This window comes from Chelonia mydas, chromosome 9 (genome assembly GCF_015237465.2).
Source record: "Chelonia mydas isolate rCheMyd1 chromosome 9, rCheMyd1.pri.v2, whole genome shotgun sequence".
NCBI classification, from domain to species: domain Eukaryota; kingdom Metazoa; phylum Chordata; order Testudines; family Cheloniidae; genus Chelonia; species Chelonia mydas.
Genome location: NC_057855.1, coordinates 16,106,565 through 16,129,157, shown reverse-complemented (window position 1 = coordinate 16,129,157; position 22,593 = coordinate 16,106,565). Strand labels below are relative to the sequence as shown.

General features: G+C 42.1%; 1 protein-coding gene across 2 annotated transcripts; it reads right to left on the bottom strand.

The window, feature by feature from the left end:
* Window positions 1–9,997: 9,997 nt before the first annotated feature.
* On the bottom strand, window positions 9,998–13,681 carry RPL22L1 (ribosomal protein L22 like 1). Of its 2 annotated transcripts, none has more exons than XM_007055487.4 (4): window positions 13,536–13,681; window positions 11,975–12,067; window positions 11,422–11,543; window positions 9,998–10,260 (listed from the first exon to the last, which is right to left on the bottom strand). In XM_007055487.4, the coding sequence occupies exons 1-4, from the start codon at window positions 13,542–13,544 to the stop codon at window positions 10,116–10,118; spliced, it is 369 nt and encodes a 122-aa protein (XP_007055549.1). In that variant the 5' UTR covers window positions 13,545–13,681; the 3' UTR covers window positions 9,998–10,115. The 2 variants fall into 2 exon arrangements, with proteins under 2 accessions (XP_007055549.1, XP_007055550.1); XM_007055488.4 differs by having other exon boundaries at window positions 11,975–12,064; window positions 13,536–13,638.
* Between the last annotated feature and the right edge of the window lie 8,912 nt (window positions 13,682–22,593).

Sequence of the window (22,593 nt, the reverse complement as noted above, 5' to 3'; positions counted from 1 at the left end):
GTATTCCACAGGGATTTGGGGCTGCATTGTTTCCTGCCCCCTTTGGATTTTTATGGCAGGGCAACTGGGGTCTAAGAGCCTGATTGTTTCCTTTGTGAGGCCACTCCATAGATCATTGTGGAGGGTATAACTGAATGGAGACCCAGACCACTGTCGCCACCTTTATCTCCTGCACCTCAGCTGTGCTGAGCACAAGGTTAGTACAGCTAGGACTGTCTATTTATCTTCAGTATTTATAGAGCCTCCATCACTATAGAATCCGTGCTCCTCACCATCTTTAATGCACCACAACAGCCCTTGTCACACAGCAAGTCGGGGCAATGAGGGTACAGCAGGGATTTGAACCCAGCGCTCTCACAGCCCAGGCTAGTGCCCTGCCTACTGGACCCTCTTTTCTCTCTGAGGCCATAAACTTTTGCTTTTGAAAATAATATTCATCGTTTGCCTCACTCTAGCGTTCCCTGTTTCCTAGAGCTGTGAAATTAAATGAAAAAAAAAGATAATTACTGGCATGATGATAATTTTATGCATTGTACTCTCAGCAGCACTCATAGAAATGAAATAAATACTGTTTTCCCTGCCACTGTGGAGAGGTGGAGAGGCTGAAGTTAACTAAAATAAACTGTACTAATTTTTCAAATCTATGTTTTTATTCTTTAAACCTGTCATGTATATATTCCAAAGCTAACTCCATGGGATATTGGTGGCTAATTCAAGAATACAAGAAAAAGGGATTATTTTCATCCTTTGTGCGTTGTGCTGTCCAAATCGAAAAGCGATTCTTGACCTTCTGTACCAAAATGAAGACTCCTCTTTCATCTGGTTTCCATTCTATTATTTGTGCACCTTGTTGTATTTATCATTGAAATCCTGGTTTCTTCTCCTTGACCCGTGTTCCAGTGATTTATGAGAAATTGCTGCTCCAGATGTTATCTTTGGCATCTGGTGATTCAGTTTAGACAGACCCTGACGAATGTGGAGAAAGTAAATGTGATTTTTGAACTGCCTAATGCCTCTACTTTATACTCAGCAGATGGGCCAAAAAATGCCAGTTGAAAATCATTCTTAATGAGTCACATATTCCTACTTGATATTGCTAGAAGAAAACTAGTGTGATGATCAAAATTTTAGGAAAAAAACTAAGATCTAAATTACACTTAATTTTTCTGTAGCAATTTGTCTTGCCTGGTTAACTGCTAGCTAATGTGGTTAGTGACTCAAAGTCTTCACCATCTGTTGGCTGTTTGGTCTGATGGTCCTAGTCCAGTTCTAGGTAGAAAGCCACCAACTGGCAATTTCAACAGAAAAGGCCAAGACATGAGTGGCCATGGAAACTAAAATACTTTTTCACACCCTGAAGGGGTCCTTCTGGATTGAGTTACCAGTGGGGAATGCTTGCCCTGGCAATCAAAGGATGTCAGTCTCCAGGACTGCCACTTGACACTTTTCCTGTGCAAAATTCACCCTAAATTACAAAAAAAAAAAAAAAAAAAAATTGAAAAATTGACTGCAAAATTGTACATATATCCCTAGATGTTTGCTATCATTGGAGACCTGCTCCTATTTCATATGTCATTAACCTATCACAAAGATTTTGGGCAACCTTCCTTTTATACGGTATTTTTTAATACCCTAAGTCAGTGGCTCTCAACCTTTCCAGATTACTGTACCACTTTCAGGAGTCTGATTTGTCTTGCGTACCCCAAGTTTCACCTCACTTAAAAACTACTTGCTTACAAAATCAGATGTACAAATACAAAAGTGTCACAGCCAACTATTACTCATTTTTATCATATAATTTTAAACTAAATTGATTGAAATATAAATATTGTACTTACATTTCAGTGCACAGTATCTGGAGCAGTATAAAAAAGTCACTGTCTATTTGAAATTTTAGCTTGTACTGACTTCGCTAGTGCCTTTTACGTAGCCTGTTGTAATACTAGGCAAATATCTAAATGAGTTGATGTACGTATTGGAAGACCTCTATGTACCCCTACGGGTATGTGTACCCCTGGTTGAGAACCACTGCCTTAAGTTGCTCTCTGGTGTTAGCTCTTGCTACTGTTTGTGGCAACAGTTTCCAGTACATTAGGTGCATGTAGATGAGCCTCAGCCCAAACCCAATATCCGAACACTTCTTTGCTTGGAAGAAGTTTGGATCCAAACTTTGAGCCGGTTTCCTAAAAGCTCTGGTCCATCATTTAGACATTTAAATCAGCAATTGGCATGTACAACAGAGATAAGATGTCTTCTTTAGATGCCTGCTTTTATGTAAACTCTGTGTAAGTGACCACCAATTTAAAACGCTAGAATGTTTGTGAACTACTGGGAACCAATGCATGATGGGCAAATTCTGCCCTTGGATATGTGCCAACACGTTGCATTTTCACCAGTGAGAGTTGTGTTGACAAATGCTAGTTCCGTTGCTTAATCTTCTTGTGGGAGGCACTCAGGCCTGGTCTACCCTAGGAAATTAAGTCAGTATAACTACATTGGTTGGGGTATGAAAAATCCACATCCCTGAGTGATGCAGTTAAACAGACCTAACCCCCAGTGTAGACAGCACTAGGTTGATGGGAGAATTCTCCTGTCAACCTGGCTAACGTCTCTCAGGGAGGTGGATTACCTATGCTGATGGAAGAATCCTTCCCGCTGGCGTAGGGAGTGTCTACACTGAAGTGCTACAGCAGTGCAGCTGCACCACTGCACTATTTTAAGTATAGACAAGCCCTTAGATACTATGTTGGTGTGGATGCTATAAGAACCTGAATAAACTCTGTGAAGGTAAAATTGAGCCCTCGATTTCCATTGCACAGCAAAGGGGAAAAAAACTTTGTGTTCTTTTCTGCACTCCTGGGTCTGCATTGAAATTAGCGTTGTCTCATTAAGCTGCAGGTAACAATTGCAGATCCATACTAACTGCAGCCATGTTCAGAGTTTTGGGGTGTTATGCCTACATAATTTTCTTTATGATCTTCCCCCACACTGCACATAATGGTTAAAGTGGAACCATTCTTTGGACTTCACCTCTCTTGATGATTGTTACCATGGAAAACAATGAAATTCTCAAGTATGAGCTTTTCTTTCAGTGCTCTATCTCCAGTCCCTAGAAATTGTAACCTGATCTCCATCACCACAACCGCTTCATGTTGGATCATTTTCAGCCTCAGGGCCATCTTTCAGGATCTGCCTTCTAGCTTTTCTTTAAGCAGCTGGTATATCCCTTGCTCCCTGTTGTACTGATTTCATCGGACTATGTCCATTCACACCAGCTGAGGATCTGGATCATTTTCTCTCCTTTTCCTGTACCTATAAATCCCTCTCTTTCACTGTTTCATTAGCTCTAACTCTGAGGTGCAGTGTTTATGAAAGACACGGTACAGCATGAAGTCCAAACTTGCTGACTGTAATCCTGAGGACTACCTTTGGCCTCAACAGGAGTTCAGCATCAGAGGGATTGGACACACTTGTAATGTATAGTTTGCCAAATCTAGACTTTAAGGTCCTTGGATCAGGGACTGTCTTCCTTTATATACTGTAGAGTGCAAGCACATTAATAGGGAATAAGAATAATATTTTGTATTGTATTCTTTGGAGAAGCATGACAGTGAATATTAATGGTGATAATGGGGACTTAGAATTGTTTTCCAAATGAAATCATTTTCAATTGAACTTAATACAGAGTCTTCTACGTGCCAGAGGTTAACAATATTACATTCAGAAATGTGTACAAATTCTATTTAAAAAGCAGTGCTCTCCTATTACATAGAAGCTAAAGTTCAAGGCAAGCTCTGTGAAATGCAATATATGGCCTAAAGACGAGCTGTATGGAGCTCAAAAGATTTCCTCTTTCACCAATGTAAACTGGTCCAGTAAAACAAGATATTACCTCACCCACCTTGTCGCTCAAATATCCATCAGTAATTTAGAGATATTGCTCCATCTACTGGAACATCAATCCACTTGCAAGCTTGAATTCTATTATACTGCAGCAAACAGCCATACACCAGCAACAAAGAAATGGGTTGGGCAAACACCAAAAGGTTCTAATGTTCCATACGGTCAGATAAGCCTCAACATTTGGATGTTTATCTAAACCCTTTGAGATCTCTTGTGCGTCTCCCTCATTGCAAATTAACTCAGCCTAACAAAATAAGCTTACCTTCTCGGAATGGGGAGCTAAGAAGGTGTTGTTTGCAGACATTAAAGCACAGGATGGGGAGTTATGGATTCTGTTCTCAGCTCTGCGACTGACATTTTTTATAACCACAAACAAACAATGTAACCTCTTGGTCCCACAGTTTCCTGGGAGGAGAAACAGAGGCAGGGGAAGGGAAAATGACTTCCCTAAAGTCACAGCAAGTCAGTTGGATAGCCAGGAATAGACGTCAGATCTCCTGGAGCACAATGTGGTGCCTTAGTCATTAGACAACACTGCCTAAAGGTGAACTGGTGTTGTCCTCTTTACAGTAATAGCCATATTTAAACTCTAGCTGCAGCTGGCTGCTACATGCTGACTATTTTCCAGTATATTTTTCCAAACAGTACAAACATCATAGCAAATATTTGCTCTTAAAACCCCCTCCCACCCAACCTCAACAAGTGTTTTAAGGGAATGTTTCAGTCTACCCATGAAACATCACACTTCACACTGGCCAGGGCAAGGTTACCAGACTGATTCAAAGATGAGGCTAAAAATGACACTGAAAAGCAGCTTCTTCCCTGCTTCCCTTGAATCAGGCAAACTGTGGGTATGCTATAGTCCTGGGCCCTCAATGGGAAATAAGGGTCAATGCCTAATTATCATAAGGAAATACTGATTTTCCACGTTTGTGACAAGTTTAAAACTCATATTAATGAGCTGTTGCAAATGTTCAAGGTCAAATAAAGGGGACTAGTCAGAGGAAATGGACAGTGAATGGGAAAGTTGGATAGGAGGAAACTGACTATGAAGCACAAAAAGGTAAAAGAGGGAGGCGATGGGGAGTTGGATCCTGGCTGATCTGGACCATGAGAAACCGTTATTTTGTTTCGTTTTTTTTTTCCTTTATTTTTGTTTGCATTCAACACCACTGACGTTTGTTTTGTGCTGTCTGCTGTGGTAACGCTTTTGCTTGAATATTTAGCCTCTCCCAGTGCTGTGTTTCCAATAACTCTGCACTGATTTTTACAGATATGCAGTGGCTGTACCTCCTTTAATAATGGGCTTCTGCTTATAATTAGCCTGTATTAAATGGTTTGATAGCTCAATACATTTTGAGATGTTTGTTACCACTTCCTTCTTTATCGGTGGGCTTAGCACTTGTGCCTTGTCCTTGTTTCTGTACAATAGAATAAGGTGCTCTCTGAAGGTGCTGTAGGCCAAAAGAGCAGGAAAGCCACACGGTGTGTTATGATATGCTGGGAATTATGCAACTACTTCCATTAATGCTCATTATTATTAGCCGAATCCCACATTCCTCAGTCTTTACTCAAGCTAAACTTCCATTGAACTCAATGGGAGTTTTGCTGTAACAAAGATGTCAAGATTTGGCCCTACCCCCCCCCAAACATACACACGTACGCTCTCTGTCTTGCTCAGATGAGTTTACTATATGTGAAGCTGGCAGCACCACCTAGATAGTAAAGGTTGTCTAGTACTTTCCATTACACTTCATTCGTTCCTTACAACTACCAGACTTTAACTGTTCTGGATGAAAATTTCCATGGTGGGTATTTGCCTCAGGCTGGTTTCGTTTTAGAAAATTTCAGCTGAAACAGTCCAACCACTTCCAGAAATGAAATTATGGGAAAATATGTTTTGCCCATATCAACAAAATTCATACAACCATTGACTCAAGCTAGCTGCAGTGCTTCCAGGCTTTGGACCAGGGACTCCTCCAGGCTTTGGGAGGGGCGGGGATGACACTCCAGTGTCAGGGTTGTGCCTTTTTCTGATCCAGCCAACTGTATCCAAGCTGTAAACATCTGAAAAAAATCTCACTTTGAACATTACTCCTAGGGGAATTCTGCACGACTATGTGCATGCAGAATTCATGTCCCCCGCAGAGTTCGTTCCTTCCCGCCGAAAAATTACTTCTGATGGGGAAGCAAAAAGAAGCTGCAAGAGTGGTAAATAACTGAGGGAGGGCAGAGATGGGGAATGCCTTCTGTCATGCACCAGGCTCAGCTGCTCCTCCTAGCTGAGCTGGGGGTGGGGGGCGGGGGGAGAGAGCCTTCCTCTTCCCCTAAAAGGAGCAGCCGGGACTGAGTCAGACCCATTCCCAGAAACCTTCCCTGATATTGCACACCCCCCCCTGCTTCCTGCCCCCATTACTTCTCAGCCACGGGGGGAAGGGGGTCACTGTATGGGGAGCTGCTATCCCAGCCTCCTGCATCTGGACCCCCCACATAGGCAGAGACCCACACTGATCATCACCCCCCCACCAAGCCCCCTGCACCTGAATCCCTACCCTGCCTTTCCAAAGTCACGCTTTTCCTGTGTTTGCACAGGCCACACAGCTAGCATATAATCAAAAAAACTCCTGAACTGGTTAGTTGTAGCTAAGGACTTGTCGACATCGAGCAATGATGTGGACTGGGGGGTGGGGGTGAGGTGAGTTCGAAAGCGCACGAATAGGGTGCACATTAATGGGCCACATATACCCTGCTGACACACACTAAAGGTTCACTAGTGCCCTTTAATGTAGCACTGTTTGAAACAGTACCATGCTGAAGCACACTAGGAACCATTACCAGAAGAGTACACTATACACCATTTTCTTCTGTAATTAATAATGTATATTTTGCGCACTTTTATGTATTACATTACATTAATCATTAGTCTACACAATGACAGATCCCTAAAACCCCCCTGATTTTTGGCCATTTAAATAAAATTTAAATGGCTAAAACTAGCCCCCCAAATTATATTTATAAACCCTGCAAAACAGAAGCCGTACACATAGAATCATAGAATATCAGGGTTGGAAGAGACCTCAGGAGGTCATCTAGTCCAACCCCCTGCTCAAAGCAGGACCGATCCCCAATTAAATCATCCCACATTGACCAATCTGCCCCCTCTGCACCACACAACATAGAAGTGGAATGCATGTATGTATTTATCAATCATTAGTAATCATTTCTAGGCTGTAACTTTACAGGAAAAGGTTTCTCATTTGACATGAAATTCTGGAGCAATTTATTTCAAAAGCCACTTGGAGATTTTGTTCCATAGCGTGAAAAGTCAACACATATGTGAAGGCCATGGAAAAGTGGGCCTTTGAAAATTCCGCTCCATTATCAGTCAGAGCACCCTATCAGTGTCAGAAAATAATTAAACTCCCTTTTAAAATATCAGTTTGAGTGTTTTTGCAGTTTGCACTGAGCCATATCTGTGAAATGATGTTGCAGTGCTGTGAAATCCCAGATCTTTGTTTTCATAGCTTTTGAATAATGAGTGTGTAGCTTAGGCTAAATAGCAATTGCAAGATTAATAGCCAGCACCCTTTAAAGCAAAGGACAGAAAACATGATAGTGGTATCCTGTAGGTGTTACGCTGATTCAGGGATGCTGCATTTAATGTTTTTGTTGTGTCAGCCTGTTTGAAAGGGCAGCTTATTGCTTTGAAATGTGACTCTTTGAAACAGAGCGGGGCATTTTTTTGGACAATAATCACGAGCCTCTCTTTGTCTAACTAAATACAGCAACAAAAAAAATACACTGGTAAGGTTTGGGGAGGGGGGCGGTTTCTGAGCACAGCGTTTGTGCACTTACAGCCAAAAAGCATTATCTTTTAACATTATTTTTTATTTCAGTGTTCAAATTTGAAATTCCTGTGAAAAACACTCAGGGTCTTTGGCTTTCAAATAAACACAAAGAACACTCATGACTTCAATGGAGTTGCTCCAGATTTACGCTGTGCTGAATGAGAGCAGAATTTGGCCCAATACTTCTCTTAGTCATCTGTGCACATCATTGGTTAAATTTGGGCAGCTGTAAAGACACAACTGACTGGTTTCAGTTCTGATTAGAAACAAAATTGTTATACGTTATAATTGCAGTAAGTATTTATGATAGTCTTCAAAGGCTCTGATCAGAATTATGCTGAGTGCTGTACAAACACAGAAGAGCGAATCCCTGTCCTGAACCTAGATTTCCAAAAGTGACTAGTGACCTCAGTTTTAGGTACACAACAGGGAAGGGGCCTGATTTTCAACCAGCAGTATTTATTTGAAGACTACTACAATTATTCTATATTCATTCAGAGCTAGGGCCGTATTTACTGACCATCATGACTTAAGATGTTTCAGCCTTTCTCCTTCCTCCCTCTGAGTCTTTCAAGATGTGCATCTTAGCAGCTCCAAAAGAGACCACCATCAGGGCTGTGAGCAAGGTCACAAGTTTTCACACAACAGAGGACTGAAAGGGACCTCTAGAGGTCTTCTAATCCAATCCACTGCAAGCAAGGCATGACCAAGTATTATCTAGACCATCCCTAAAAGGTATTTGTCTAATCTGCTCTTAAAATCCTCCAATGACCAAGATTCCACAACCTCCCTACACAATTTATTCAAGTGCTTAACAACCCTGACAGGAAGTATGCTGCCATTTAAGCCCATTGCTTCTTGTCCTAGCTTCAGTGGGTAACGAGAACAATTTTTCTCCTGCCTCTTTGTAACAACCTTTTCTGTACTTGAGAACTGTCATGTCCCCACTCAGTCTCCTCTTCTCCAGACTAAACAAACCCAAACTTTTCAACCTTTGCTTATTATAGGTCACGTTTTCTAGACCTTTAATCATTTTGGTTGCTCTCCTCCAGACTTTATCCAATTTTTTCTACTCTTTCTTGACATGTGGCATCCAGAACTGGATGCAATGCTGTATCAGCACAGACTAGAGCAGAAGAATTATGTCTGAATTATGGGGGGGGATAACAACCCCTAACACAATTTGCCACCGTTAGTCTAGTTCATGGCCAAAATTCTGGATTAGGCAAGATTCCTTTCAGTGAAACTAGGATTTGGTCCTTAGACCACAAACTTTTTAGGACAGGCATTAAGTATGCTGCTATGTAAGATATCCACAGCTAGATCTTGCTTATATGAAGAAAATAATTGCATAGTCCCTAATCCATTTTATTCTGCTATTTTAAAGTTTGAATTATTTCATCCTTGGTTTGGGATCCTCTGATTTTAAATACAGAACTGCTAGTCAGCCAGCTGAGCAAAAAAATTAAATTCAGGATTAGGGAAAGAAATTCTAAATTCAAAGAGTACAAAAAGAGGGCAAGAAGGACTTTTTCAATGTGACTATCAATGGGGACTCCGTGGATTTTATTTCACTGGAGAAATACAACTAAATATGTATTCACTGGAGAAATACAACTAAATATGTATTCCTTATTTTAGTTTTTAAAATACTCCAGTAGTGGGGATTAAACTAGAAAACTTGGTGATAACTGAAAATACTAGAAGACATTTATTTGTTATTTCTATTCTAACGTAGGGATATAAGCTACATGTTAGCACATGGCACTTTACTTGTTATTTTCTGTATATAAGCAGATCACATTCTTAAGCATCTTCAAAATCTTGCTTTTCTTTTCTAATTATATATGTACATCACACCTTCAACCTTTACGTTACCTAATATGAACAATTTAGTGTTAAAACTTTTAGTTTTACATGGTTTTTAATTTTAGGCATGTTAAGATGGAAGCAGTTGGTCAAAGGCCTTCTGGAGTCACAAGAAGTCCTGTAAGAATGCCAAAACCCAAATGTGATTATGTGTTCTGAATGCATGCAAATTTAGTGTAAATGCAAGTGCAAAGTGCCCAATTTTCCTCTCTTTCAGTGGTTTCACACCAGTGGAACTCCACTGACTTCATAAGAGTTACTCCTGATTTACCCCAATGAAAGAGAATTGCAAACGAAGTACAATTCTCTACACTGACCTTTCACTGTGAATGAAAATACAAGAAAGGTTAGTAAGCTGACCACACTTCAGCAGGAACTTTTTTTGAAACAGTGTACCAAACCTTTATTCACCAATAAGTTAAAGTGCTTTCATAAATAGATGTTTAGTCTTTTGTACGCTGTTTAAGAGTATAAAGCTTTCAGTAAAAGCTTCATTTATTCCTCAGACTCTGATCCTTCCTCATCTTGACTGATTTGGAAGTAGCGCAGCTCATATGTCTCCTTATCAGATGCAACCACACGAAGCCAGTCACGAAGATTGTTCTTCTTGAGGTATTTCTTTGTGAGGTATTTCAGATACCTTTAAAAAAGGTAAATATCAATTAACATTCTCTCATAAGACTTCTTATTGCTATCTTGTGTGTGACATGCAGGATTCAATTTTATGACTGTAACAAATATAAAAACTGCAGTTTTTAGTATAAACTGAATATTTCCAAAGGTCACTGTGCCTAACACTCCTGTTCAGAAATTAAAATGGACTATATGTATATTAACTACTTCATATGCAGAATTTCATTCCTGAAGTATCAAATTTTTGCAGTGTGTTATACTTCACTATCACACTGTGCTATGTCAGTGAAGACAGTGATGTCAAAGCACCAGAAACTGACACTAGCACACAGTTTAGTATTCTCCCCATCCTAAAAGCTTATCTACACACACAAACTGTAATCCTTAACTGTTAAAGGGGTACAATCCCCCCAAAATTCCCCAGTGTGGATGCAATTACACCAATATAAAGGTGCTTATACTGATACAGCATATTCCCCTAAATTATGGGAAATAAGCTAACCCAGAATAAGGCAACTTTATCAAACACTGACTATGTCTATCCTAGCACTTTTGTCGGTCAGGGGTGTGATTTAATTATGTCAATGCAGGAGCTCTCCCCCCTTGGCATAGAGCAACTATATGGGAGAACTTACAGGGGCACAGCTGTGCCACAGTAAAGTTTGTAGTGTCAACATAGCTTTAATTCACACTAGGAGTAGACTGATTTAATTATTTCTGAACAAAAACATATCACATGGCTAAGCATAAGTTTAAATTGATATAAAAACAGCGTGTAGGTCTGGTTTAAGTCACTGATATTTACATGTTAAGAAAATTAGATATTACACTATTTTCTCTCTATATATCAGAATTACATTATATCCTGTCCATCTAATCATAATTCAGAATCAGTTGAACCATAATATGTATACAAGGACAAAAAAAAATCAATTACCTTATATATAAAAAGAAAAGGAGGACTTGTGGCACCTTAGAGACTAACCAATTTATTTGAGCATGAGCTTTCGTGAGCTACAGCTCCGATGAAGTGAGCTGTAGCTCACAAAAGCTCATGCTCAAATAAATTGGTTAGTCTCTAAGGTGCCACAAGTCCTCCTTTTCTTTTTGCGAATACAGACTAACACGGCTGTTACTCCGAAACCTTATATATAAAAACTATGCCCACCTTTTAGAGAACTGCTTCTCAGATATGACTGTGATCTTGTTCTTAAAACGTTCAATGTGAACTATGTTCCCCAGGTTTCCAGTTTTTCCATTGACCTTAACCTTCTCCTTTAGGAACTGTTCCTATTTCAATAAAAGAGGAAAAAAGGAACACTAGGGAATGGTGCCCTAGGTATGCACTAGGGAAGGGACCCTAGTCATATAGCACATGTTAAAAACCCAAATGTACTGTATATGTTATGTACATAACACAATGAAATCTTGCTGTAAGCAACTGAAACAATCTCTAACAATCTTGAATAACACTTTTAATGTAATTAATAAAATATTTCTTATCTATAAAAGATGTTTCATACTTTTGTTTGAAAATTCAAGCCTTTTTAACAAGCATTTATTAATTTATTAATTTAGTAAAAGATAAAACTATACTGACTGACAATTGACTTTTTTAAACTCATAATTAATATACTTTGTCAGCTGTGGTCTGATCTCCATATATACTTAAACATATTATAAAGTTGTTCATTAAGAGTATGAATAATAGAGCTACTTACAAAATTTCCAGAATCAAATATTCCATCTTCTACAGGATGGGTGAGGTCAAGGCTAAACTTCCAAGTTGATTTTTTTGACTTTCGGTCTTTCTGCTTTAAAAATAAGTCAACTAGTTATTATATATCACTCCCCCCCACACACTTAAAAAAAATACAAAAAAACAAAAACCTACTACCAGGGACATCTGCATGAAAACAGAATCCTGTTTGTTAGTTTATTTGTACTATCATTAAATGGACTCATTCACTACCCCTGGCAAGGAGTAGGCCACACAATTACCTGACACCTCCTGATTACACTGGCTCTTAAGGCCTAGGCTAAACTTATGTATTTTATTGCACTGGTATGTCAGAAAGGGAATTTCATGTTTTACTAAAACAACGGGAGTCTGGTGACACCTTAAAGACTAACAGATTTATTTGGCCAAATAAATCTGTTAGTCTTTAAGGTGCCACCGGACTCCTTGTGGTTTTTTTTGGATACAGACTAACACAGCTACCCCTCTGATGGTATACTAACATAGCTATGCTGGTAAAAGCCCTACTGTAGTTGCAGTTTCACCAGTGTAACCTCACTTATACTAGTAGAGCTCATGCCAGTACAAGCACTTTTATACAAATATAAGAGTTTAATTATACTGGTGTAATTATACTAGCAAAGCCTTCTTGGTGTAGGCCTTAGTATGTTTTTCTATATATATATAGATCAGTGATTGGACTTCTCATTACCAGTGTACTTACGGTAAGTACTGAAAGCCCTTACCAAACTGGCATTAAAAGTCAACTTGGGCTAACTCCCAAAATAGAAAGTACAGCAAGAAAGCATGCTCAGAGGATGGAGACTTCAGGCACCCATGTTTGAAAATGCGAACCAAAAAAGGCACCTTCACAGAAGATGTTTGGACATACTGAGCACCCCCAGCTCCATTCAGATGAATGGGATCAGGGAGTCTTCAGCACCTCTGAAAAAAAAGCAGGCCACTTTTACGGAGGTGCTTAAATATGGATTTAGGCATGTCCGAGCACCCCAGCCTGGCACACAGGGGTCGAGGCACAGTTGAGATTTCCCAGGGTCCGAGTCAGGCTACTGAAAGACCCGGTTTGGACGCGCTGGGCAGTTACATGGTGCCTTTCACCTCAGGCCCTCAGCGCCCTCCGCGGGGCTAATAACCACCTCGGCACGGCAGCGAGGCGTTAGCTCGACTTCGGGGAAACTGAGGCAGTTAGGCGTTTAGCTCACGGTTATACCGCGAGCTCTGCAGTCCTGATGGCTACCCTCATGCGCTACCCCAGCCGCGGCCCTGCTCCCCCTGCCCTCAGCGTTCTGCCTCGGGATAGCGGCAGCCCTAACGTAAGGCGGGGGAAGGACCTGTCCCGCTGGCCGCCGGGCTCCAGGCTGGGGGGGGGGGGGGCCGAGGAGCTAAGCCCCACTGAGGCCCATTGGAGCCATGACAACGGGGCTGCCCTGTCTGCGGGCCGAGAGGGCCAGCGCAGCGCTACCGTGTGTTGCCCAACCCTCCCGCGGCCGCCGGGGTGCCACGCGCCCGGCCCTCTCACTCACCGGCGCCATCCCGCCCGCCCGCGCTGAGGCCTCTCAAAAGGCGGAAGCGACCGCCTCGCTGGGCTTTTATGTCTAGCGTGGGTGTGATGTCATCACGCAGGAGCGTGTGGCGTAAAGGAGGGACACGTGGCCGAATGCTGCGTCACAGCCTGCGAGGGGGCGGAGCGTGGGCGTTAGCAGCGCCCTGCGCTCTACCCGCAGGGCACTCGAGGGCCTGTGTCATGTGGCGCGGGGAGGTGGGAGGAGCAGGGGCAGGGGCAGGGGCAGGCTCAGCGCCTGTGGGAGTGGAGGATTGCGTTCCTTCTTGTTTGCATGCCATAGAGCAGGGTTGGGAGCACTGTTCCTGCTAACCTGTGCGCATGGACACAGATCCTAACCCCGCCCCCCCATGGCGAAATACCATGCAGACAAAAATTTGCACAGAAGCACAACAATTGGCACAGAATTTTTTTGTGTACATGAACAGAAGAGAGCACATTGGTCAAATGAAGCACAATCAAAAATTTGTACAGAAGAAATTTTTTGCACGCTGGGCCTGTCAAAAAATAGAGGGAACATTGGTTGGGAGGTTGGGTTTAACCCCCCCGTCCCTTCCCCAACTTTAAGAAACACGATTAAAGCAACATCAACAAAACAAAGCCCAGGATTGCCCCAGGAATGGTTAATTGCCAAAACGTTAACTAAGAAAAAAAAAGTCAGGCTTTTTAAAAGGAAAAAATCTGCACTAGTAAGGCAAATCCATCCAACCTAAAACAAAACCTTGGGGATGTTTTTCAAAATGTTATTTACGGTCCCGCTCCTGCCATGAGCTTTGCCCAGGTGTACCCCTAAAGCCTGGCAGAGCTCCGTGCGGGACTTTTGGGGCCTAAACTTGTAAAGGGGAAAAGGGGAGGAAGCATCTGCACCCATGCTTGTGCCCTTTGCCCTGCAAATACAAATTGTATTGCCTGAAAATGTTGAAGCAATCACACTTTGGGCCATCATTGACATTTTTTCTTGGCCCAGGCAAACTATGGCCCTTACCCTGCATTAGGCTACAGCAGGGATTGGCAACTTTTCAGAAGCGATGTGCCGAGTCTTCATTTATTCACGCTAATTTAAGGTTTTGCGTGCCAGTAATACATTTTAATGTTTTTAGAAGGTCTCTTTCTATAAGTCTATAATATATAACTAAACTATTGTATGTAAAGTAAATGAGGTTTTTAAAATGTTTAAGAAGCTTCATTTAAAATTAAATGAATAAAGATCTTATCAGTTTAGTGTGATCCTTGCCTTTGCTTTTCCTTGCTGAGTTTTCCAATGTCTGGCACGTATTTGGATACTTTCAGCTGCACAGAGGCTTCTGAATGATCAGTTGTTAACCAGCTCCAATAGGGACAGAGGACAGATTTCATGTGTGAACATACAGGTATGTGGATCCAAATGCTGAAAGCATTGCAAACACAATTTTCTTCAAACAGTTAAATTTAACTTGCAGGGACGTCCAGCAGGTCAGAATAGAGGCCCCATGATCTCTCTCGGTAGCTTCAAGTGCACTCCGCAGATCTGCAAACTTTGATGCCCACAATTCTGAGCTTTTTAACTGAATGAGCTGTATTTCGAAAACTTCAACACCCACCCACTGAAATACAAACAAATCCAAGTCACTTTCGTTGAACTTTTCAGGTTTAATTAGAAAAGAAAGCATTGGGCCAAACTGCTGGAAATCTTGAAATGTCAGAAAATTCTGATTCTAGTTCTTGCATGTACATTCTAATCTCAACGTCAAATGCAGAGCGCTGTTCCACGTGGCATGACAGTGATGTAAGCAGCAAACCAGGACTTAAAAATATCCCAGCACAGTGGTGCTGGAACAATTTTTAAGGTGGGGGTGCTGAGCTGTGCCCCCTCTTTCCCCTGTCTGCCCTCCTCACTGCCCCAGACTGGGGTCAGTGGGCCACAACTGGGGGCAGCTGCAGAGCCCCAAGCTGGCGGCTGGAACCCCAGGCCATCAGCGGAGTTCCCAGGACCGGTGGCAGGGACCTGGGGCCAGCAGTAGGCTGAGCGGGACTGGCGGACGGTACCCCAAGCCAGCAGTGGAGGCCCTGGGACCCGCGACCAGGACCCAGGCAGTGTGAGTGCTGCTGAAAATCAGCTCGCGAGCTGCCTTTGGCACACGTGCCATAGGTTGCCTACCCCTGGGCTACATTAACATAGACCTTAGCATCTTTACAGCCATCCCACTGATTTCAGTGAGACTCCACAAAGATAGAGGGCTCTGTTATGTTAGCAGCTCCTATGCAGCACTCAGCCTACAAATCATTTTCCTGTACTGTGTGCCTTTCGCAGCCAGCAAAACGTCCTCAATAAGCTATAATGACAGGTTCTAATCCTGAAAACTTCTGCTCCTTGAAATGGTGAAACTTTTTCTCTCTCATCCTCCGCTCCCCCAAACCATCTTTCACACCCTCTGTTGTAACATATAGTCACCCTCTCTCTGACTGGAATCCATGTAAACTGATGACCTGCTGTCAATACAAAAGGCTTTAAGATCAAAGTAGAGACTGAGTCAAGACACCAGCACAGTGGGAACATAAGGACAGTTGGCAACAGAAAACAGAACAAGAAGGGGAGATAGAAACACACAACTAGAAATGGGGGAGGCTGTGGAATGACAAAATATGGAAATTCAGTCAACTTTGCAATAGGTCTGTATTACCCTTACATGGTGGTAGAAGAGATAGTGCCTGCATACAGGGACGAGAAAATCTGTATCAGTTTCAAATAGATCAGCACTAAGGGACTGTTGCAGCAGGACAAAGGGCCATTGGACCACACTTAGGCTGGGAACAACCCCTATATGGTCACAAAGTGGCAACACAAACTCCCCATTTATCTATATAGCATAAGCTATTGCTATATATCATAATATTCCAGGAACCTGACTCTGGAGCTTAGAATAACTGTATTCAGTGTGAAGCAATGGAACCAGCTACAAGCATGGTTGAGAGCTCTTCTTATTCAGAGTATCACCAGGTTCAATTGTTACCAGATTTTGTGGTCTGTCACTGCCCAACTCTTAAGGTCTCAGCCATTTTTGACTTTTTACACACACAACTCTATGAATTACTCCTGTGACAGGCTAGTACAGGCTTTCAGCTACTAAAAGTTAATGTCTACATGTTGCTTTAAATTATTCCTTAACTTTACATACTATAATGACAGAAGCCCACCCCTGACCCCTAACATTTCTTCTCTCCTGACCCCACAAAGGTCAGGGTTGTAGCCTGATTGCTCCTGTATCTTTATCTTCCTTCCCACCAAGTCCCAGTTTCCCCTCCATTCGCCTCTGAGCATCCACTAGGTCCAGTTTCTTCCTGTATGTCCCAAGGTACTAGAAAACTGTCCTTTTAATTTCCTTCCAACTTTCTCCTTCATGATTATGATCTGGAAAAACCTGTTAGAAACACTTCGGACAGCATATATCAGGTGGCTATTGTGATGGGTTACCCCCTCCCCCATTCCAGGGTGCCACCTGATATACTGGGGTACCACTGAGCCTGCCTGTTCCATCAGCCTGGGCTCCCTTACCCTGTCCTGCTGAGCCAGGCCCTCAAGCCTCCTCCAGCACACACAGGTAGGCACACACCCAGTACTCAAGTGCACACCCACCTCTGGAGTGCAAACCCAAAATATCATCTTGCGCTGCACAGAGAACTGTACAGCATAAGCGTGTGAAATTCGCTCCCTCCCTCAATGTGGAGGAGGATATGCACGGTTTTTGCCCCCCCCCCCAAGTTATGAATTCCACAAATTGGTTTTAGAGAAAACAAAAACAAGTTTATTAGCTACAAAAGACAGATTTTAAGTGATTATAAGGGATAGCAAACAGATAAAAGCAGATTACCCAGCAAAATAAACAAAAACACAGTTAAGCTTAAGATACTAAAAAACTGGTTACAAGTAGTAGTTTCTCACCCTAAATGTTGTTTTAGGCAGATTGCAGAGGTTCTTGTAGGCAAGCTGCTCTAGCTTGCTGCTTAAAACTCCACGTATTTCTTTCACAGGCCAGACACCTTTCCAGTCTGGGCTCAGTCCTTCTCCCCCACCTTGTCTTTGTTTCTTAGATGTTTGGAGCAGTCATCCTGGGCGGGGATTCAGTGAAGAATCAACCCTGATTAAGTCACTACCCTGCCTTAAATAGGTTTTACATATGGTAGGAACACTGTTTCCCAGTGTGGTTCCGTGATCGTGTCCCCCCCGCACCCGGAAAAATACTCGTGTCCTATCACGGAGTCCAGTACCAGGTGACAGGATCACATGATTCTGCAGGGTCAAAACAGCCATGAGTAAAAAGTTTATTTGCAGTGTCCACAGGAAAGCTTTCCAGGAAAATGATAAACATCTTCTAAGACCTATTGTCCTCTCTACCGGCCCATCCAAAATGATTGCATTCTGTCTGGTGGGCATTCCCCCAGGTGTAAACCCACTTGTAATTGATACATAGTCAATGTTCCTAACTCCAGATACAGAAATTATACATGCGTACAAATAGGATAAACATATTCAGTAAATCATAACCTTTCCAGTGATATCGCACATACCTTATCTTGCACAAAACATATCAGAGTTATGCTATAATCATATTCTAACAATATTTCTATTAAGAATATGGGGTGTAGTGTCACAGCTATACAGCCAGATTTGTAAAAAGAAATGGCCTATTGTCACTGCTGTGCCTATGCCCACGTGTACATCAGCTGAGGCATCATCATCAAATGCTGGTGGCCAGATTCTCAGCGCATCTAATGAGCAAGACAGCTGAAGCTGGCTCACTTATGCACCTACACAATTCTTAGAATAATAGCCTCAGAACTCTGTAAAAAAAAAAACAAACAAAAACACACACACACAACAAAACAGGATTTGTGTAAATAATGCCACAGTTCAGGGCAACTGCATCTGTATGTCCCCTCTGTGGTCCCTTGAGGCTGTAGGCTCCCAGCTCCTCAACTGTCATGCGACTTGGGTAGAGCTATGAGGCTCTGGCCCTCCTTTCTGGGATTCTTCCCCATAGTGTTACTTTTCTAGAGGTGTTACAAACTGAATGAATTGGCCTAAACACCCGCCATTACTCTTAGTTCCTAGAGGAGCAGTGGTCACCTTCTCCCATGGAATTACATATGATCCCTGGCTCACAATGATACATTAACTTAATACAGTCTGAGCTCCCAAAGACAGTGCATATAGACAGTGCCATATCTATCACACCTACACAACAAGCAGCAAGTACTTCACACACAACTTGAAAGTTCATTTTGAGTCCTCATCGATGACCACAAAATTTCACATTGGGTGGTGAGAGATTCTGTACAATTTTCATGTCTAAACACCAGTGACTATATAACAGCCATATGACCAGTTTAAAGATAAGTAATCCCAAATACGGTCGTTACAGTCTCTGTGGTGTAACTAACAATTAAAATGTGTACAAGAGTTAGTGCCACATACAATTATTTTTCTTTTTATTTAGAAACATAAAACATACCCACACATAGGCTCTGAGCACACTATTAAATTTAAAAAGAAAATCTGTCTTACCTGTGAATTTTAATTCAAGCACCTTCTGTGTCAGACATCTGCTCCATGGTTAGGGCACACATCTGAGCGGTGGTCAACCTGCAGTCGATTCCCTGCCTCTCAGGCAGAATGGGAATCTGTACTCACAGCTCCCACACCCTGCATGAGTGTCCTAACCACAGGGCTATTGGGTACAGGTTGCACCTCATTTTTCCTTGAGGAAAGACTGACCTGCTTTCGGCACCTAACATCAAGAGTGGGTTCATGGCTGTGAAGCTGAAGTGTGGAAAGGCACCTCCCGAACACCTAGGCCAGAGTTAGGTGCTTAAGTCATTTGAGGGCAGGGCTTAGACTCTAACCTTCTCCTCAGCATTTCCTACTGGCTAACTCAGGCAGCTCCCCACTTAACATGCTCCGTTTTTTAAGCACCTCACTCTCCTCAATCAGTGTGTAGGCGGCCCTGATGCATAACTTGGGGATGCAAATTCCACTTGGTGGCAGGGGGCCTAAAAGTTAAGCACTGCAGTGCTCAGCCTAAATCCCTCTTATGAATCCCACACTTAAGTGCCTAAATTACATGGGCTTTCAATAGGACTGTCATAACCATACAGCTAAGGGTAGCCTAGAATTCCTCCTTACCTGTAAGGGGTTAAGAAGCTCAAATAACCTAGTTGGCACCTGACCAAAAGGACCAATGTGGGAAGAAGAACAGGAGTACTTGTGACACCTTAGAGACTAACAAATTTGTTTGAGCATAAGCTTTTGTGGGCTACAGTCCACTTCATGCATCCGATGACCACAAAAGCTTATGGTCAAATAAATTTGTTAGTCTCTAAGATGCCACAAGTACTCCTGTTCTTTTTGCGGATACAGACTAACACAGCTGCTACTCTGAAACCTGTCATTATGCAAGGGGGAGGAAGATACTTTCAAATTGGGGGTGGGAAGGAAGGCTTTGTTTGTGCTTTTTATGTGTTCTCTTGGGACGCAGAGAAGCACCAGGTCAGAAATCTCCTTCTCCTATAAACCATCCTAAAGTGAGTCTCAATATTGCAAAAAGAGTAAATAAATAAGGCAGGGCATGTTAGATTACCTTTTTTCTTCAACTTGTGAATTTTCCCTGTGCTAAGAGGGAGGTTTATCCCTGTTTTTTGTAACTTTAAAGATTTGCCTAGAGGGGAATCCTCTGTGTTTTGAATCTGATTACCCCATGAAGTTACCTTCCATCTTGATTTTACAGAGGTGCTTCTTTTACTTTTTTTTCTTTACAATAAAGTTCTGTTTTTAAAGAATCTGGTTTACCTATTTGGTTGGTATGTTATTCTCAAGCCTTCCCAGGAAGGAGGTGCAGGGCTTGGGGGGACATTTTGGGGAGAACAGGAATTCCAAGTGGTCCTTTTCCAGATTCTTGTCTAAATCACTTGGTGGTGGCAGCTGCGTACTGTCCAAGGCCAAAGGATTTGTGCCTTGGGGAAGTTTTTAACCTAAGCTGGTACCCTAGACAAGGACAATACTGTTGAAAATTTTAGCCCAAATTATGTTGAGTTAATCCACTGAGATTTATACAATCAGTTTAATGCACACTGTCTATGCCTCTTTGGTGAGGATGACAGGCAGCTAGATCTTCAAAACAGTAAGAAACATAGGCAGGCCCATCATGAGAAATTTGGGGCCCTAGTACATCATGTTCAGTGGAGCCCTACCTCCTCGCATTTCACTTTATTTACACAGATGTTTTGGGCTTCTTCGGTGCTCAGAGGCCCAGTACAATTGTCTCTCCCTCTCATCAGCCCTCAACACAGGACTCACTTGAGAGGAAGTTGCATATTCCCAGTTCACACATAAAAGCATTATGAACATGTCAGAAATTAGCAGAGTACTATCAATTTCCCTTGCCAGCAAAGTGAGTCTGGGAACATCTTTACAATCTTGCTGTCTGGGCTAGCACAGCTCAGAGGACTTGGAAAAGAACATGCTAGATTTCTAGAAACAGGTAACGAGGGTGGTGGTGGTGGTGGTGGTGGTGAACAAGCATGTGGATAAGGGTGATTCAATAGATAGTGTACTTAAATTTTCAGAAAGCCTTTGACAAAGTCCTTTACCAAAGGCTCTTAAAGCAAAGTAAGCTGTCATGGGATAAAAGGGAGGGTCACACCTAGAAAGGGTAGGAACAAACAGCCAGTTTTCACACTACAGAGAGGTAAATAGTGGCATCCCACAGGGGTCTGTACTGGAACCAGTACTAAGGTTGTCAGTTTTGGTTGGCTATATTCCTGGAGATTTCATCACATGACAATCTTTAATTAAAGATTAATCTTTAACGCTGGAGACTCCAGGCCAATCCTGGAGCATTGGCAACCCAAACCAGTACTGTTCAACACATTCATAAATGACCTGGAAAAAGGGGTAAATAGTGAGGTGGCAAAATTTGTAGAGGATACAAAACTACCGAAGATAGTAAAATCCAACGCAGACTTTGTAACTCTCGAAAGGGATTGTACAAAACTGAGTGACTGGGCAACACAATGGCAGATGAAATTCAATATTGATAAATGCAAAGTAATGCACATTGGAAAACATAACTCCAACCGTCCATATAAAATGATGGGGTCTAAATTAGCTCTTATTAGCAAAGATCTTGTTAACTCTGGATAGCTCTCTATGAAAACATCCCCTCAATTTGCAGCAGCCAGAGCCGCCGTCAAAAAAGCTAACAGAAGGTTGGGAATCACTAAGAAAAGGATCAATAGTAAGACAGGAAAATATATTACCTCTATATAAATCCATAGTACACCCACATCTTGAATATTGCATGCAGATGTGGTCACCCCATCTCAAGACAAGATATTGGAATTGGAAACAGAAAAAGACAACAAAAATGATTAGGGGTATGGAACAGCTTCCATATGAGGAGAGATTAACAAGACTGGGACTTTTCAGGCTGGAAAAGAGACAACTAAGGGGGTATATGCTAGAAATCTGTGAAATCATGACTTGTGTGGAGAAAGTAAATGTTATTGACTTCTTAATAGGCAGCAGGTAAAACAAACAAAAGGAAGTATTTGTTGACCCTATGCACAGTCAACCTTTAGAACTCTTTGCTAGAGGATGTTGTGAAGGCCAAGACTAGAACAGGGCTCAAAAAAAAAAAAAAAAAAAAAAAAAAAAACACTAGGTAAGTTCACAGAGGCGAGGTCCCTCAATTGCTATTAGCCAGGGTGGTGTTCCTAGCCTCTATTGGCCAGAAGCTGGGAATGGATTACAGGAGATGGATCACCTGATGATTATGGCATTGGCCACTGTCAGTAAACAGGATACTGGGCTAGATGGACCTTTGGTCTAACCGAGTATGGCCATTCTTATGATGCCTCTTTGCAGCATGTCACCCCATTTGTGTTATGTTAGAAGCAACGGATTAGTAAAACCTTGCTTCTTTCCTAATTAGACGAAAACAGCAATTTGAGAAATCTATAAGGAGCATGAGTGCAGCATTCAGAGA

What these genes read in the sequence shown, in the direction of transcription:
- RPL22L1 (XM_007055487.4), bottom strand. An exon ending in TATTTGATTCTGGAAATTTT is followed by an intron (nt 11,544 to 11,974) that starts GTAAGTAGCTCT and finishes TTATTGAAATAG; the next exon opens with GAACAGTTCCTAAAGGAGAA. An exon ending in GAGAAGCAGTTCTCTAAAAG is followed by an intron (nt 10,261 to 11,421) that starts GTGGGCATAGTT and finishes CCTTTTTTAAAG; the next exon opens with GTATCTGAAATACCTCACAA.